Source organism: Telmatherina bonti (assembly GCF_933228915.1).
Source record: "Telmatherina bonti genome assembly, chromosome: 24".
NCBI lineage: Eukaryota > Metazoa > Chordata > Actinopteri > Atheriniformes > Telmatherinidae > Telmatherina > Telmatherina bonti.
The window spans coordinates 2,262,745-2,280,777 of NC_136633.1; the positions used below are offsets into that span (position 1 = coordinate 2,262,745).

At 50.1% G+C, this 18,033-nt stretch overlaps 1 protein-coding gene across 1 annotated transcript in view; it reads right to left on the bottom strand.

The window, feature by feature from the left end:
• Positions 1-18,033, bottom strand: part of LOC306773878 (arf-GAP with GTPase, ANK repeat and PH domain-containing protein 1-like) — a gene marked incomplete at both ends in the record, with an annotated part of 110,493 nt that overhangs the window by 80,680 nt on the left and 11,780 nt on the right. Inside the window, 3 exons of the mRNA XM_079263822.1 lie at positions 9,996-10,088; positions 10,162-10,317; positions 10,395-10,522. Coding sequence (XP_079119948.1) covers positions 9,996-10,088; positions 10,162-10,317; positions 10,395-10,522 — 377 coding nt within the window. The remainder of the gene's footprint in view (positions 1-9,995; positions 10,089-10,161; positions 10,318-10,394; positions 10,523-18,033) is intronic.

Here is an 18,033-nt window from a genome sequence, read left to right on the forward strand (position 1 = left end):
CTGGTCAGGTTATCGACCTGTTCCCAGTCTAACTGGTCAGGTTACCGACCTGTTCTCAGTCTAGCTGGTCAGGTTGCCGACCTGTTCCCAGTCTAACTACTCAGGTTGCCGACCTGTTCCCAGTCTAACTACTCAGGTTACCGACCTGTTCCCAGTCTAACTAGTCAGGTTGCCGACCTGTTCCCAGTCTAACTGGTCAGGTTGCCGACCTGTTCCCAGTCTAACTGGTCAGGTTACCGACCTGTTCCCAGTCTAACTGGTCAGGTTATCGACCTGTTCCCAGTCTAACTGGTCAGGTTATCGACCTGTTCCCAGTCTAACTACTCAGGTTACCGACCTGTTCCCAGTCTAACTGGTCAGGTTATCGACCTGTTCCCAGTCTAACTGGTCAGGTTATCGACCTGTTCCCAGTCTAACTACTCAGGTTACCGACCTGTTCCCAGTCTAACTGGTCAGGTTATCGACCTGTTCCCAGTCTAACTGGTCAGGTTATCGACCTGTTCCCAGTCTAACTACTCAGGTTACCGACCTGTTCCCAGTCTAACTGGTCAGGTTATCGACCTGTTCCCAGTCTAACTGGTCAGGTTATCGACCTGTTCCCAGTCTAACTGGTCAGGTTATCGACCTGTTCCCAGTCTAACTACTCAGGTTACCGACCTGTTCCCAGTCTAACTACTCAGGTTATCGACCTGTTCCCAGTCTAACTGGTCAGGTTATCGACCTGTTCCCAGTCTAACTAGTCAGGTTGCCGACCTGTTCCCAGTCTAACTAGTCAGGTTACCGACCTGTTCCCAGTCTAACTACTCAGGTTATCGACCTGTTCCCAGTCTAACTGGTCAGGTTACCGACCTGTTCCCAGTCTAACTAGTCAGGTTGCCGACCTGTTCCCAGTCTAACTAGTCAGGTTACCGACCTGTTCCCAGTCTAACTACTCAGGTTACCGACCTGTTCCCAGTCTAACTGGTCAGGTTATCGACCTGTTCCCAGTCTAACTGGTCAGGTTACCGACTTGTTCCCAGTCTAACTGGTCAGGTTACCGACCTGTTCCCAGTCTAACTGGTCAGGTTATCGACCTGTTCCCAGTCTAACTACTCAGGTTACCGACCTGTTCCCAGTCTAACTGGTCAGGTTATCGACCTGTTCCCAGTCTAACTGGTCAGGTTATCGACCTGTTCCCAGTCTAACTGGTCAGGTTATCGACCTGTTCCCAGTCTAACTGGTCAGGTTACCGAACTCTTCCCAGTCTAACTGGTCAGGTTATCGACCTGTTCCCAGTCTAACTAGTCAGGTTACCGACCTGTTCCCAGTCTAACTGGTCAGGTTATCGACCTGTTCCCAGTCTAACTGGTCAGGTTACCGAACTCTTCCCAGTCTAACTGGTCAGGTTATCGACCTGTTCCCAGTCTAACTGGTCAGGTTATCGACCTGTTCCCAGTCTAACTGGTCAGGTTATCGACCTGTTCCCAGTCTAACTACTCAGGTTACCGACCTGTTCCCAGTCTAACTGGTCAGGTTATCGACCTGTTCCCAGTCTAACTGGTCAGGTTATCGACCTGTTCCCAGTCTAACTGGTCAGGTTATCGACCTGTTCCCAGTCTAACTACTCAGGTTACCGACCTGTTCCCAGTCTAACTACTCAGGTTATCGACCTGTTCCCAGTCTAACTGGTCAGGTTATCGACCTGTTCCCAGTCTAACTAGTCAGGTTGCCGACCTGTTCCCAGTCTAACTAGTCAGGTTACCGACCTGTTCCCAGTCTAACTACTCAGGTTATCGACCTGTTCCCAGTCTAACTGGTCAGGTTACCGACCTGTTCCCAGTCTAACTAGTCAGGTTGCCGACCTGTTCCCAGTCTAACTAGTCAGGTTACCGACCTGTTCCCAGTCTAACTACTCAGGTTACCGACCTGTTCCCAGTCTAACTGGTCAGGTTATCGACCTGTTCCCAGTCTAACTGGTCAGGTTACCGACTTGTTCCCAGTCTAACTGGTCAGGTTACCGACCTGTTCCCAGTCTAACTGGTCAGGTTATCGACCTGTTCCCAGTCTAACTACTCAGGTTACCGACCTGTTCCCAGTCTAACTGGTCAGGTTATCGACCTGTTCCCAGTCTAACTGGTCAGGTTATCGACCTGTTCCCAGTCTAACTGGTCAGGTTATCGACCTGTTCCCAGTCTAACTGGTCAGGTTACCGACCTGTTCCCAGTCTAACTGGTCAGGTTACCGACCTGTTCCCAGTCTAACTGGTCAGGTTACCGAACTCTTCCCAGTCTAACTGGTCAGGTTATCGACCTGTTCCCAGTCTAACTGGTCAGGTTACCGACCTGTTCTCAGTCTAGCTGGTCAGGTTACCGACCTGTTCCCAGTCTAACTGGTCAGGTTACCGACCTGTTCCCAGTCTAACTAGTCAGGTTACCGACCTGTTCCCAGTCTAACTGGTCAGGTTACCGACCTGTTCCCAGTCTAACTACTCAGGTTACCGACCTGTTCCCAGTCTAACTAGTCAGGTTGCCGACCTGTTCCCAGTCTAACTGGTCAGGTTACCGACCTGTTCCCAGTCTAACTACTCAGGTTACCGACCTGTTCCCAGTCTAACTGGTCAGGTTGCCGACCTGTTCCCAGTCTAACTACTCAGGTTACCGACCTGTTCCCAGTCTAACTGGTCAGGTTACCGACCTGTTCCCAGTCTAACTGGTCAGGTTACCGACCTGTTCCCAGTCTAACTGGTCAGGTTACCGACCTGTTCCAAGTCTAACTGGTCAGGTTATCGACCTGTTCCCAGTCTAACTACTCAGGTTATCGACCTGTTCCCAGTCTAACTGGTCGGGTTACGGACCTGTTCCCAGTCTAACTGGTCGGGTTACGGACCTGTTCCCAGTCTAACTGGTCGGGTTACGGACCTGTTCCCAGTCTAACTGGTCAGGTTATCGAACTATTCCCAATCTAACTGGTCAGGTTACCGACCTGTTCCCAGTCTAACTGGTCAGGTTACCGACCTGTTCCCAGTCTAACTGGTCAGGTTACCGACCTGTTCCCAGTCTAAATGGTCAGGTTACCGACCTGTTCCCAGTCTAACTGGTCGGGTTACGGACCTGTTCCCAGTCTAACTGGTCAGGTTACCAACGTGACCTGTTCCCAGTCCACGACATCACTATGGAAACGCAGACTGATGGGAGATAACTAGCGAGCAGAACCAGCAGAACCACGTCTACCAACAGAACCGCGTCTACCAACAGAACCATGTCTACCAGCAGAACCACGTCTACCAACAGAACCACGTCTACCAGCAGAACCAAGTCTACCAACAGAACCACGTCTACCAACAGAACCACGTCTACCAACAGAACCACGTCTACCAACAGAACCATGTCTACCAGCAGAACCATGTCTACCAACAGAACCATGTCTACCAGCAGAACCATGTCTACCAACAGAACCACATCTACCAACAGAACCACGTCTACCAACAGAACCACGTCTACCAGCAGAACCACGTCTACCAGCAGAACCACGTCTACCAACAGAACCACGTCTACCAGCAGAACCACGTCTACCAGCAGAACCACGTCTACCAACAGAACCACGTCTACCAGCAGAACCACGTCTACCAGCAGAACCACGTCTACCAACAGAACCATGTCTACCAGCACGTCTACCAACAGAACCACGTCTACCAGCAGAACCACGTCTACCAACAGAACCACGTCTACCAGCAGAACCACGTCTACCAGCAGAACCACGTCTACCAACAGAACCACGTCTACCAACAGAACCACGTCTACCAGCAGAACCACGTCTACCAACAGAACCATGTCTACCAGCAGAACCATGTCTACCAACAGAACCGCATCTACCAGCAGAACCATGTCTACCAACAGAACCACATCTACCAACAGAACCACGTCTACCAACAGAACCACGTCTACCAGCAGAACCACGTCTACCAGCAGAACCACGTCTACCAGCAGAGCCACGTCTACCAACAGAACCACGTCTACCAGCAGAACCACGTCTACCAGCAGAACCACGTCTACCAACAGAACCATGTCTACCAGCACGTCTACCAACAGAACCACGTCTACCAACAGAACCACGTCTACCAACAGAACCAAGTCTACCAACAGAACCACGTCTACCAGCAGAACCATGTCTACCAGCAGAACCATGTCTACCAACAGAACCACGTCTACCAGCAGAACCAAGTCTACCAACAGAACCACGTCTACCAGCAGAACCAAGTCTACCAACAGAACCACGTCTACCAACAGAACCACATCTACCAGCAGAACCACGTCTACCAACAGAACCATGTCTACCAGCAGAACCACGTCTACCAACAGAACCACGTCTACCAGCAGAACCACATCTACCAACAGAACCACGTCTACCAACAGAACCATGTCTACCAGCAGAACCACGTCTACCAACAGAACCACGTCTACCAACAGAACCACGTCTACCAACAGAACCACGTCTACCAGCAGAACCACGTCTACCAGCAGAACCACGTCTACCAACAGAACCATGTCTACCAGCACGTCTACCAACAGAACCACGTCTACCAGCAGAACCACGTCTACCAACAGAACCACGTCTACCAGCAGAACCACGTCTACCAGCAGAACCACGTCTACCAACAGAACCACGTCTACCAACAGAACCACGTCTACCAACAGAACCATGTCTACCAGCAGAACCATGTCTACCAACAGAACCGCATCTACCAGCAGAACCATGTCTACCAACAGAACCACATCTACCAACAGAACCAAGTCTACCAACAGAACCACGTCTACCAGCAGAACCACGTCTACCAGCAGAACCACGTCTACCAGCAGAGCCACGTCTACCAACAGAACCACGTCTACCAGCAGAACCACGTCTACCAGCAGAACCACGTCTACCAACAGAACCATGTCTACCAGCACGTCTACCAACAGAACCACGTCTACCAGCAGAACCACGTCTACCAACAGAACCACGTCTACCAACAGAACCACGTCTACCAACAGAACCACGTCTACCAGCAGAACCACGTCTACCAACAGAACCACATCTACCAGCAGAACCACGTCTACCAACAGAACCATGTCTACCAGCAGAACCATGTCTACCAACAGAACCGCGTCTACCAGCAGAACCAAGTCTACCAACAGAACCACGTCTACCAACAGAACCACGTCTACCAGCAGAACCACGTCTACCAGCAGAACCACGTCTACCAGCAGAACCACATCTACTAGCAGAACCACGCCTACCAGCAAAACCACGTCTACCAGCAGAACCACGTCTACCAACAGAACCACGTCTACCAACAGAACCGCATCTACCAGCAGAACCACGTCTACCAACAGAACCACGTCTACCAACAGAACCGCATCTACCAGCAGAACCACGTCTACCAACAGAACCGCATCTACCAGCAGAACCACGTCTAACAACAGAACCACGTCTACCAACAGAACCACGTCTACCAGCAGAACCACGTCTACCAGCAGAACCACGTCTACCAGCAGAACCACGTCTACCAGCAGAACCACGTCTACCAACAGAACCACGTCTACCAACAGAACCACGTCTACCAGCAGAACCACGTCTACCAGCAGAACCACGTCTACCAACAGAACCACGTCTACCAACAGAACCACGTCTACCAGCAGAACCACGTCTACCAACAGAACCACGTCTACCAACAGAACCACATCTACCAGCAGAACCACGTCTACCAACAGAACCACGTCTACCAGCAGAACCACGTCTACCAGCAGAACCATGTCTACCAACAGAACCACGTCTACCAACAGAACCACATCTACCAGCAGAACCACGTCTACCAACAGAACCACGTCTACCAGCAGAACCATGTCTACCAACAGAACCACATCTACCAGCAGAACCACGCCTACCAACAGAACCACATCTACCAGCAGAACCATGTCTACCAACAGAACCACGTCTACCAGCAGAACCATGTCTACCAACAGAACCACGTCTACCAGCAGAACCATGTCTACCAACAGAACCACATCTACCAGCAGAACCACGCCTACCAGCCTGTCAGGTGTGAAAGTCCCGTGTTCAGCAGCTCATCTCTGTTGGCATGATGCTAATTACATGCTCATTTAAATCATCCGTGTTCATCTTGTATGACGAATGTAACACGTGTCGGTAACGCTGCAGCAAAACGAGCAGAGACGACAGAGTTCGTCGTGTTTTCCTGCGATGAAGACCAGCTGCAGCTGATGAGGGGATCTTGGGGGTCAGACTGTCGTCTCATTAAGAAACAAGTGTGAACACGCTGCTAATGGGAGGAACGGAGTGCAAATGGAGCGTTAATGGGGAAAAGGTAGCTGAACCCTGAATGAGAAGTGCTGCCTCGCCTCTCGCACGCTGGCAGGGTAAATAAAACACAGCGAGCGTAATTAGGGAGCAGGTCTGCGGCGCGTCCAGCCCGTCCTCGCCTCTGAGGAGCAGGCAGGGCGAGAGCGACCACAGGGAACCATCAAATCAATTAACGTCCACTTCCAAAAGATACAACAGGAGGAAGCTCGCCGCTCTGCCTCGCGGCGCTGCCTGTTCGGCTTTATTCTCCTCCAGAGGGGGGTGTGTGTGCCAAGCTGAGCCTCGCCAGGCGAAGTGTGTGTCCGGCCTCATTAGCATGAATTTGGATAATGAATCCTGGGTAATAACGAGCATGTTTCTGCAGAGTAATGGCAGCTGAATCCTCCTGCTGCTGCTGCTCTGACATGTTCAGAGGCTCTAAACGGTTTGTGTTTAGCATCAACGTGAAGGAAGTTTAACTGCTTCAATGCAAAATGAACATTTTCTGAAGAGCCGAACACGCTAACCAGCCTCAGAGCTAAACCAAAACATCTGCCTCATGGAACCACAGTTAGCTCGTTTCTGTGCATTTATTCCTTTTCTGCTAGCAAACATTGATTCTACGGGTCGGACGAAACAAAACGAGTCACAGAAAAACTGTGTTGTTTCTTGTCTTTTACAGTTTTTAAATTGATTTTATTTTTGGGTTAAACTATTTTTTTTGTTCTAAATGTTTCCGTGTTTAGACCATTGACTGTATATAGAGATGGGAGGAGCCTCTATAACATCATCCATAGGTTTCTGAAGAGCTGAATTGAAGCTCGGTGGGCGGTTCCTACCATCACCATCTTGGCAGGGTCATGCGTTTCGTCTCTCCCAGAAAATACAAATATGGGCAAAGAGGTGGAGCTGAGAGGGGGGCTGTGAGCGTCATGGTGGATGATTGACATCGAGCGAACTCCGAGCTTTCTGTAGCTAAAAGCTAACCGAGCTAACCCGGAGATAACAGGAGCTAACCCGCTAATGGAGGTAAGCGGGCTAAAGCTAAGTCACATGGTTAACCGGCTAAAAACCGCGGTTGTTCTACGTTCTTCTGACTGGAAGCGGGAGATCGGGTACCTGTCAATCAAAAGGACATGCCCCGAAATATGCCAAACTTCGAGATTAATTTACTTAAACGGGCGAGTTAGAAAAAAAAAATCACTCCAATCCAATCCAAGATAAACCTGACCTATTAAACCTAAAATGGATTTTTGTACCAGGCTGTAAACATGTTTATTTCTGCTGTAAACATGTTTATTTCTGCTGTAAACATGTTTATTCCTGCTGTAAACATGTTTATTTCTGCTGTAAACATGTTTATTTCTGCTGTAAACATGTTTATTTCTGCTGTAAACATGTTTATTCCTGCTGTAAACATGTTTATTTCTGCTGTAAACATGCTTATTCCTGATGTAAACATGTTTATTTCTGCTGTGAACATGTTTATTCCTGCTGTAAACATGTTTATTCCTGCTGTAAACATGTTTATTTCTGCTGTAAACATGTTTATTTCTGCTGTAAACATGTTTATTTCTGCTGTAAACATGTAAATTCCTGCGGTAAACATGTTTATTCCTGCTGTAAACATGTTTATTTCTGCTGTAAACATGTTTATTTCTGCTGTAAACATGTTTATTCCTGCTGTAAACATGTTTATTTCTGCTGTAAACATGCTTATTCCTGATGTAAACATGTTTATTTCTGCTGTAAACATGTTTATTCCTGCTGTGAACATGTTTATTCCTGCTGTAAACATGTTTATTCCTGCTGTAAACATGTTTATTTCTGCTGTAAACATGTTTATTTCTGCTGTAAACATGTTTATTCCTGCGGTAAACATGTTTATTCCTGCTGTAAACATGTTTATTCCTGCTGTAAACATGTTTATTCCTGCAGTAAACATGTTTATTTCTGCTGTAAACATGTAAATTCCTGCGGTAAACATGTTTATTCCTGCTGTAAACATGTTTATTTCTGCTGTAAACATGTTTATTTCTGCTGTAAACATGTTTATTCCTGCTGTAAACATGTTTATTTCTGCTGTAAACATGCTTATTCCTGATGTAAACATGTTTATTTCTGCTGTAAACATGTTTATTCCTGCTGTGAACATGTTTATTCCTGCTGTAAACATGTTTATTCCTGCTGTAAACATGTTTATTCCTGCTGTAAACATGTTTATTTCTGCTGTAAACATGTTTATTCCTGCGGTAAACATGTTTATTCCTGCTGTAAACATGTTTATTCCTGCTGTAAACATGTTTATTCCTGCAGTAAACATGTTTATTCCTGCAGTAAACATGTTTATTTCTGCTGTAAACATGTTTATTCCTGCTGTGAAGTTGGTCTTTTTAACATCTATGGGGTCTATGGGGATTTGCTCTGTTTTTGGGGTTTGGGTTTTCAGTCCAAAGCAGTCCGGTTGGGTCTTTTCCACAACACAAACTGGAGTCGCTCCACTTCAGGCTGCTGTGTTCCTCACACTGCCCTCTAGTGGCTACAACACGCTACAGCAGGCAGTGCTCTGCAGCGCACCGTTTTGTAGATCTGCTGACTTATAGAACTTTTACACGGGGTGTAAATAGATCTAACAATCAAAAGTCAGTCATCTCATGCTGCGAGATTTGTCTGATGACGATGCTGAGTTTTAGAAAATAAGAAGGTGTTGTTTCCACATGTGGCCACAGGGGGCGCTGTTTCCAGGGCTCAGATGCTGAGAGGATGCGCGCTTTGACAGAAACAGTTTCTAAAGATGGGAATTTGACTCTAATTTAAAAGAAAAAACTTAAAAAGTAAAATAAAAGAGTAAAAGAGGCGTGAGCAGATGTATGCGTGCAGAAAGATGAAAACAAGACGCTCCCCGCTCCTCTGAAATTAAATCTGACACGCCATATCTGAAATGATTAACGGCATAATGAGTCTCTGCGGCTCTCCAGCCTGCACTCGAGCAGCATTAACACCACAGAAGAAGAAGTGGAGGCCGGTGTGTTTGAAGCCGCTGGGAGCCGGAGAGGGATTTTCACACATTCAGTGGCAATTACCGCCGTCTCCATGGCGCCGGCACAGCGGGCTCTTTCCTTCAACGCCGACTCCGAACACAAACAGCAGCACGTCCCCCCCCCCACCTTTGTCAGAGTGTCTCTATGTCTCTCGCCCGCATGCCGCGGCGGCCCCTCATCAGGGAAGCGATTTGTTCATTAGGAGGTTACAACAGAGGCTGCCATTACGGCGCTCTAATTGCCTGAGTTACTCGCCAAGAGCCCCCCTCTCCCCCGCCCTCCAACCTCTTCTACACCACGAATCAGGAGCTGTTCAGGTGCTCTCCTCGCTAGCACAGCTTGAGCCGAGGCTCTCCTCCCCTTCATCCTGCCCCTTCTTCTTCTCCTCCTCGAGCTGCCAACGCCGGCGCCGGGAGGAGGCGGATGAGAGGAGAAGGAGGCGGCTTTGAAGGAGGGAGATGAAGTAGCGACCAGAGGGGGGAGGACAAAAGAAGAAGAGGCAAATCCCTTCCCTCTCCTTCTCCTAATGATCTGCTCGGAGGACCCGGGAGAGCCCCTCGCTCTAATTGATGTCAAGTGTGTGATTTTGCTGCTAATCAAGGCCGCGGCATCAAACGTGCGCAGCGCGGGTCTCACCTGTTTGATGGGGATGGCTCGCCCACTGCCGATGCTGTCGGCCCGAGCCTCCAGGCCTTTCTTGTCCTTGTCCGGCTCGCTGGCCTTCCTCGACTGTGGAGCAGACAGAACATCATCATCATCGTCATTCACCCGCCATTACGAAGCCGACTTCGCTGGGACTCACGGTGAAGAGGTTGGAGCGCCGCTTGGACTGCTTCCGGACCGGCGTCGGGGTGTTGGTGGTCTGCGGGACGTCGATGCGGAGCTCCTTCTGGCTGGTGCTGGGCGTGGACGGCACCGATGATGAGTAGTCGCTCAAGCTGCCGCCGCCGTTACTCGTCTGTCACACAGAAACCACCGTTTTCACAAGCTGAAGCAGAAAGGAGTCACCTGAGCAGACCGCAGGCCGCCTCCCACCTGGCTGACGTGGACCGCCGCCACCTGCGTGGAGCAGACGGACGAGTGGCTCGGGGAGTTCGGGAGCGACTTGCAAGGCCCGATGGACAACTGCTGCTTCTTCCTGGTGGCCACGATCTTCTGGGCGACTGCAGCAGACACAACACCACAGACACAGTCAGGAAAACCGGTCCTCCTCAGAGGGTCTAGCCCCCCCAGGAGGAACTGGCTATTCTTTCAGTTTAGCGGTTTTATGACGATGTGCATGAAGCTGTAAAACGTCCCAGAGGAGCGGTTTTACTGTCGGCAGCGAGCTTCACCACCGAGCCACACGGAGGGAGCGCTGAATGCTTTCGCTCTGAGGAACAAGCACCAGGAACTGGTCCGGCATCCCAACAAGCCAGAAACAAGGTGAAGCTGAAGGTTTTCTCCAGCTGCTGATAAATCAGCCAGAGATGATGCAAGCATCCTCTGCTGGTGATGGAGCGCCGATAACGCAGGGAAAACACGGCAGGTCTGTCTGGTTCTGCAATCCTCACCATCACTCATTCTGACCCTGAACCGGATCAGGATCCGGGTCTTTCTGAAGTCTCTTTGATGCTGGATCCCAGTTTGTGGAGTAGCAGAGAACTGGTGCTGCTCTGGTACCAGTTTCCCTGCTACTGGTCAGGCTCTCCATGTGTAACACGGAGCAAACCAAAGCAAAACCAGAGAAACTGTCCATGATCCCTGAAGCACGTCGTGTTTTATCCCCTTTATTACCAATATAACCATTCGTCTCTCAACAGAGCTCAAAGGGCATCGAATGAAACGTCAAGACATTTCCGCCATTAACTCAATCAGGAGAGGTTTCATTGGAACCCAACCCATGGTTAGATCATGGCTGCTGGCCCAGCAAATCACCCCGCCAGCAGGGAAACTCAACCTCTTCCCAGACTGCCCCAGGTAGAAACTTTTCCCCAGTAAAACCAGCTGCAGGTGGTGATTCCAGCAGGAACAAGGCTACAATCTGGCCCGGCAGGTCATCGAGCTGCGTCTGATGTCTGAGGAGTGGAGTCAGGACAGAGTTAAGACTTTAGTGACTCCATTATCTCTGTTCCTATAAATACTGGCCTGTTTCATGCTCTCGCAGATGAAGCCATTGTTTTAATTGGGCTCGTTAAAGCCCCCGGCTTCGTTAATGAGCCGCCGGTCGTAAACATTTACCTCCAGGTGACACCGGGCTGAGCCAAGGGCAGCGGGAAGACACAGGAAACTCAGAACTGGTTAAACAACCCTCTGCAGCGCCGTTCCAAACAAAAACAGACGATGGAAGAGGGCGAAACGGTTGGCCGTCATGTTGCCATGGTGATCAGGTTGTTTGATAAGGCGCAGGTGACTCCTGGTGGGTTTTTGGCTACATCTGCTCTGAAATCCACAGTTCATCATGAAAACAAGTGGAGAGAAAACACTGGGCTCATCAGGACACGTCTGCATCGGCAGGCTGTACATCAGAGTTAAGGACAGTTATGATAAGGTCGGGCTAAATATTTAAACTACATGGTTAGTGCAATTTAACTTTATCCATCAATCTCGGTTCTGCTCCGAGAAGCTGCCATTCCTCCTAATGGAAACGTCTCCCCTTTGATCAGATTTATGGTGGGGCTGCACCGGCAGCTGACACATCCAGAGGAGAGGGGTGAGGCCGACACGGCAGCCTTTCACTCTCCTCGGGCCAGGCGGCCGGGTCGGGCGGCCGGGCCTGACCTGGCCTGGACCTGCCGAGACACCCGCTCATGGGAAGACTGCTGGATATTTGTTTCTTTTGTTTTAGTTCATAAAGTGCGAGAAGGGAAGGAGGGTGTACTTTTCTTCTTACATGATTACTTGAAATCCTACCTTTGACCTTCTTAAACTCTGAACTTCAGCTATTTTACTCTAAACTGGTGTTCCACAGGGTTCTGTACTGGGTCCACTGCTCTGGAAACTGTCATCAGTACTGTGTTCTGTGTGTTGTGTTTGCAGCAACAGGAGGAGCATTTGACAACTAACTAGGTTAACTGTCCACAGATAAGTAACATGAATGGGTACAAAAGAGCATTTCATTGTTCCTCAGATAAAAAGAAGGACAGAGTTTCCCGGGTCTGAGACAAACTGGACATCTTCCAGCTGTCAGTACAAAAGCCTGCATCTCTGATGGGATGGGGTTGCATTAGTGCCGATGGCGTGGGCAGCTTCCACATCTGGGAAGCTCCATCAATGCTGAAACATCTGCTCCCATCCAGACAACGTCTCTTTCAGGGAAGACCTTCCACCATGCTGGACCACATCCTGATGGTGGAACAGGAGAACTGGTCCAGCAGGACCACATCCTGATGGTGGAACAGGAGAATTGGTCCAGCAGGACCACATCTTGATGGTGGAACAGGAGAACTGGTCCAGCAGGACCACGCTGGACCACATCCTGATGGTGGAACAGGAGAACCGGTCCAGCAGGACCACATCTTGATGGTGGAACAGGAGAACTGGTCCAGCAGGACCACGCTGGACCACATCCTGATGGTGGAACAGGAGAAACTGGTCCAGCAGGACCACATCCTGATGGTGGAACACCAGAACTGGTCCAGCAGGACCACATCCTGATGGTGGAACAGGAGAAACTGGTCCAGCAGGACCACATCCTGATGGTGGAACAGCAGAACTGGTCCAGCAGGACCACATCCTGATGGTGGAACAGGAGAAACTGGTCCAGCAGGACCACATCCTGATGGTGGAACAGGAGAAACTGGTCCAGCAGGACCACATCCTGATGGTGGAACAGGAGAACTGGTCCAGCAGGACCACATCCTGATGGTGGAACAGGAGAAACTGGTCCAGCAGGACCACATCTTGATGGTGGAACAGGAGAACTGGTCCAGCAGGACCACGCTGGACCACATCCTGATGGTGGAACAGGAGAAACTGGTCCAGCAGGACCACATCCTGATGGTGGAACACCAGAACTGGTCCAGCAGGACCACATCCTGATGGTGGAACAGGAGAAACTGGTCCAGCAGGACCACATCCTGATGGTGGAACAGCAGAACTGGTCCAGCAGGACCACATCCTGATGGTGGAACAGGAGAAACTGGTCCAGCAGGACCACATCCTGATGGTGGAACAGGAGAAACTGGTCCAGCAGGACCACATCCTGATGGTGGAACAGGAGAACTGGTCCAGCAGGACCACATCCTGATGGTGGAACAGGAGAACTGGTCCAGCAGGACCACATCCTGATGGTGGAACAGGAGAACTGGTCCAGCAGGACCACATCCTGATGGTGGAACAGCAGAACTGGTCCAGCAGGACCACATCCTGATGGTGGAACAGGAGAACTGGTCCAGCAGGACCACATCCTGATGGTGGAACAGCAGAACTGGTCCAGCAGGACCACATCCTGATGGTGGAACAGGAGAACTGGTCTTACTTTAAACCTTGTCAGGATAAATGATTTGGACCCCCCCCATCAGACAGAACATAAACAGCGTAAAACTTCCTACATCACTGGAAAACAGTTCATTATTAATGCCTAATGGATAAACTGCCTCATGTTTGTAAGGCTGGGCTGTGTGTGTGTGTGTGTGTGTGTGTGTGTGTGTGTGTGTTTCATACTGCTGTGACGTGTGTGGTCGTATTTACACGCTGGATGTGATCTCTGGGTGAGTGTGTGGTTGTTGAAGCTCGTTAGTGAGCGCTAACGAAGCGTCCAGAGTCTGCACTCTGACACGGCTTATAAGAGGACGCCTGTGTGTGTGTCTGTGTGTGTGTGTGTGTGTGTGTTGGAGGGGTTCATGTCGCTGTAATTAAGCTAATTAAATTAGTGCACTGATGGAAGAGGGAGCTGTCACCCCCCTCCCTCACACAGAGGTCACCCCCCCTCCTCCCCCAGACTGGGCGTCTCCTGCCATCACAGCAGATCACACACACACACATACACACGTCCATGTGTGTGTGTGTGTCTACATGTTGACGAGACTCAATCTTTTCCACATCTCAACGTCTCCGTGACGACCAGCATCTCCTCTGATTGATACGAGCTGCTGAAATGAACCACAACCAGAACCAGAACCCAGTCTGGAGTCGGATCACAACAAATCAGCATCTCTGCCGGTCGCCATGACGATCCAGCCGATTACGAAGCTGAAAGCAGCGCGCCATTGATGGATGAAGGTCACGGAAACATATATATTACACACACAAACACAAAGAAATGACTAAATGTCATCGGAGAGTTCATGATCAATCACCGCTGAACACACACACATGATCGACTGGTGATAGAATCACACACACACATGATCAATGACAGCCTGGCTTTACAGAACAGCTGGTTGTAAATGTTGACCAGGTTCAGATTGCACACAGACTCCACAAGGAAGAAAGAGCGTCTCTAGAGCAGCAGAGGAAGACAGAGCGTGTCTAGAGCAGCAGAGGAAGACAGAGCGTGTCTAGAGCAGCAGAGGAAGACAGAGCGTCTCTAGAGCAGCAGAGGAAGACAGAGCGTCTCTAGAGCAGCAGAGGAAGACAGAGCGTCTCTAGAGCAGCAGAGGAAGACAGAGCGTCTCTAGAGCAGCAGAGGAAGACAGAGCGTCTCTAGAGCAGCAGAGGAAGACAGAGCGTCTCTAGAGCAGCAGAGGAAGACAGAGCGTCTCTAGAGCAGCAGAGGAAGACAGAGCGTCTCTAGAGCAGCAGAGGAAGACAGAGCGTCTCTAGAGCAGCAGAGGAAGACAGAGCGTGTCTAGAGCAGCAGAGGAAGACAGAGCGTCTCTAGAGCAGCAGAGGAAGACAGAGCATCTCTAGAGCAGCAGAGGAAGACAGAGCGTCTCTAGAGCAGCAGAGGAAGACAGAGCGTGTCTAGAGCAGCAGAGGAAGACAGAGCGTCTCTAGAGCAGCAGAGGAAGACAGAGCGTCTCTAGAGCAGCAGAGGAAGACAGAGCGTCTCTAGAGCAGCAGAGGAAGACAGAGCGTCTCTAGAGCAGCAGAGGAAGACAGAGCGTCTCTAGAGCAGCAGAGGAAGACAGAGCGTCTCTAGAGCAGCAGAGGAAGACAGAGCGTCTCTAGAGCAGCAGAGGAAGACAGAGCGTCTCTAGAGCAGCAGAGGAAGGTAGAGCGTCTCTAGAGCAGCAGAGGAAGACAGAGCGTCTCTAGAGCAGCAGAGGAAGACAGAGCATCTCTAGAGCAGCAGAGGAAGACAGAGCGTCTCTAGAGCAGCAGAGGAAGACAGAGCGTCTCTAGAGCAGCAGAGGAAGGTAGAGCATCTCTAGAGCAGCAGAGGAAGACAGAGCATCTCTAGAGCAGCAGAGGAAGACAGAGCGTCTCTAGAGCAGCAGAGGAAGGTAGAGCGTCTCTAGAGCAGCAGAGGAAGGTAGAGCGTCTCTAGATCTGCAGAGCGTCTCTACATCTGCAGAGCGTCTCTAGAGCAGCAGAGGAAGGTAGAGCGTCTCTAGATCTGCAGAGCGTCTCTACATCTGCAGAGCGTCTCTAGAGCAGCAGAGCGTCTCTAGAGCAGCAGAGGAAGGTAGAGCGTCTCTAGATCTGCAGAGCGTCTCTAGATCATCAGAGGACAGTAGAGCATCTCTAGATCATCAGAGGAAGACAGAGCGTCTCTAGAGCATCAGAGGAAGACAGAGCGTCTCCAGAGAATCAGAGGAAGGTAGAGCGTCTGTAGAGCAGCAGAGCGTCTCTAGAGCATCAGAGGAAGGTAGAGCATCTCTAGATCTGATCTGGTCTATCTGGTCTGGTCTATCTGGTCCGGTCTGGTCTATCTGGTCTGGTCTAGTCTATCTGGTCTGGTCTGGTCTATCTGGTCTGGTCTGGTCTATCTGGTCTGTCTGGTCTGGTCTATCTGGTCTAGTCTATCTGGTCTATCTGGTCTAGTCTATCTGGTCTGGTTTGGTCTGGTCTGGTCTATCTGATCTGTCTGGTCTGGTCTATTGGTCTGGTCTGGTCTATCTGGTCTGGTCTGGTCTATCTGGTCTGGTCTAGTCTATCTGGTCTGGTCTGGTCTATCTGGTCTATCAGGTTTATCTGGTCTGGTCTGATCTGATCTACCTGGTCTGGTCTGCTTTGGTCTGGTCTAATCCATGTGGTCTGGTCTGGTCTGATCTATCTGGTCTGGTCTGTCTGGTCTGGTCTGTCTGGTCTGGTCTGATCTATCTGGTCTGGTCTATTTGGTCTGGTCTATTTGGTCTGCTCTTTCTGGTCTGGTCTATCTGGTCTGGTCTATTTGGTCTGCTCTTTCTGGTCTGGTCTATCTGGTCTGGTCTGGTCTGGTCTAGTCTATCTGGTCTATCCGGTCTGGTCTGGTCTATCTGGTCTGGTCTGGTCTGGTCTATCTGGTCTGGTCTGGTCTATCTGGTCTATCTGGTCTGGTCTATCTGGTCTGGTCTGGTCTAGTCTGGTCTATCTGGTCTGGTCTATCTGGTCTGTCTGGTCTGGTCTATCTGGTCTAGTCTATCTGGTCTATCTGGTCTGGTTTGGTCTAGTCTGGTCTATCTGGTCTGGTCTGGTCTATTTGATCTGTCTGGTCTATCTGGTCTGGTCTATCTGGTCTAGTCTATCTCGTCTATCTGGTCTAGTCTATCTGGTCTATCTGGTCTGGTCTGGTCTGGTCTATCTGATCTGTCTGGTCTGGTCTATCTGGTCTGGTCTATTGGTCTGGTCTGGTCTATCTGGTCTGGTCTAGTCTATCTGGTCTGGTCTGGTCTAATCTACCTGGTCTGGTCTAATCTATGTGGTCTGGTCTGGTCTGATCTATCTGGTCTGATCTATCTGGTCTGGTCTGGTCTGTCTGGTCTGATCTATCTCGTCTGGTCTGGTCTATCTGGTCTGGTCTGGTCTATCTGGTCTGGTCTGGTCTGGTCTATCTGGTCTAGTCTATCCGGTCTATCTGGTCTAGTCTATCTGGTCTGGTTTGGTCTGGTCTGGTCTATCTGGTCTATTTGATCTGTCTGGTCTATCTGGTCTGGTCTATCTGGTCTAGTCTATCTCGTCTATCTGGTCTAGTCTATCTGGTCTATCTGGTCTGGTCTATCTGATCTGTCTGGTCTATCTGGTCTAGTCTATCTCGTCTATCTGGTCTGGTCTTGTCTATCTGGTCTATCTGGTCTGGTCTTGTCTATCTGGTCTGGTCTGGTCTATCTGATCTGTCTGGTCTGGTCTATTGGTCTGGTCTGGTCTATCTGGTCTGGTCTGGTCTATCTGGTCTGGTCTGGTCTGATCTGTCTGGTCTAATCTATGTGGTCTGGTCTGGTCTGATCTATCTGATCTGGTCTAGTCTATCTGGTCTATCCGGTCAGGTCTGGTCTTGTCTATCTGGTCTGGTCTATCTGGTCAGGTCTGGTCTGGTCTATCTGGTCTGGTCTGGTCTGGTCTATCTGGTCTGGTCTATCTGGTCTGGTCTGGTCTAGTCTGGTCTGTCTGGTCTAGTCTGGTCTATCTGGTCTGGTCTGGTCTATCTGGTCTGGTCTGGTCTAGTCTGGTCTATCTGGTCTGGTCTGGTCTAGTCTGGTCTGTCTGGTCTAGTCTGGTCTGGTCTATCAGGTCTGGTCTATCAGGTCTGGTCTATCTGGTCTGGTCTGTCTGGTCTGGTCTATCTGGTCTGGTCTATCTGGTCTATCTGGTCTATCTGGTCTGGTCTATC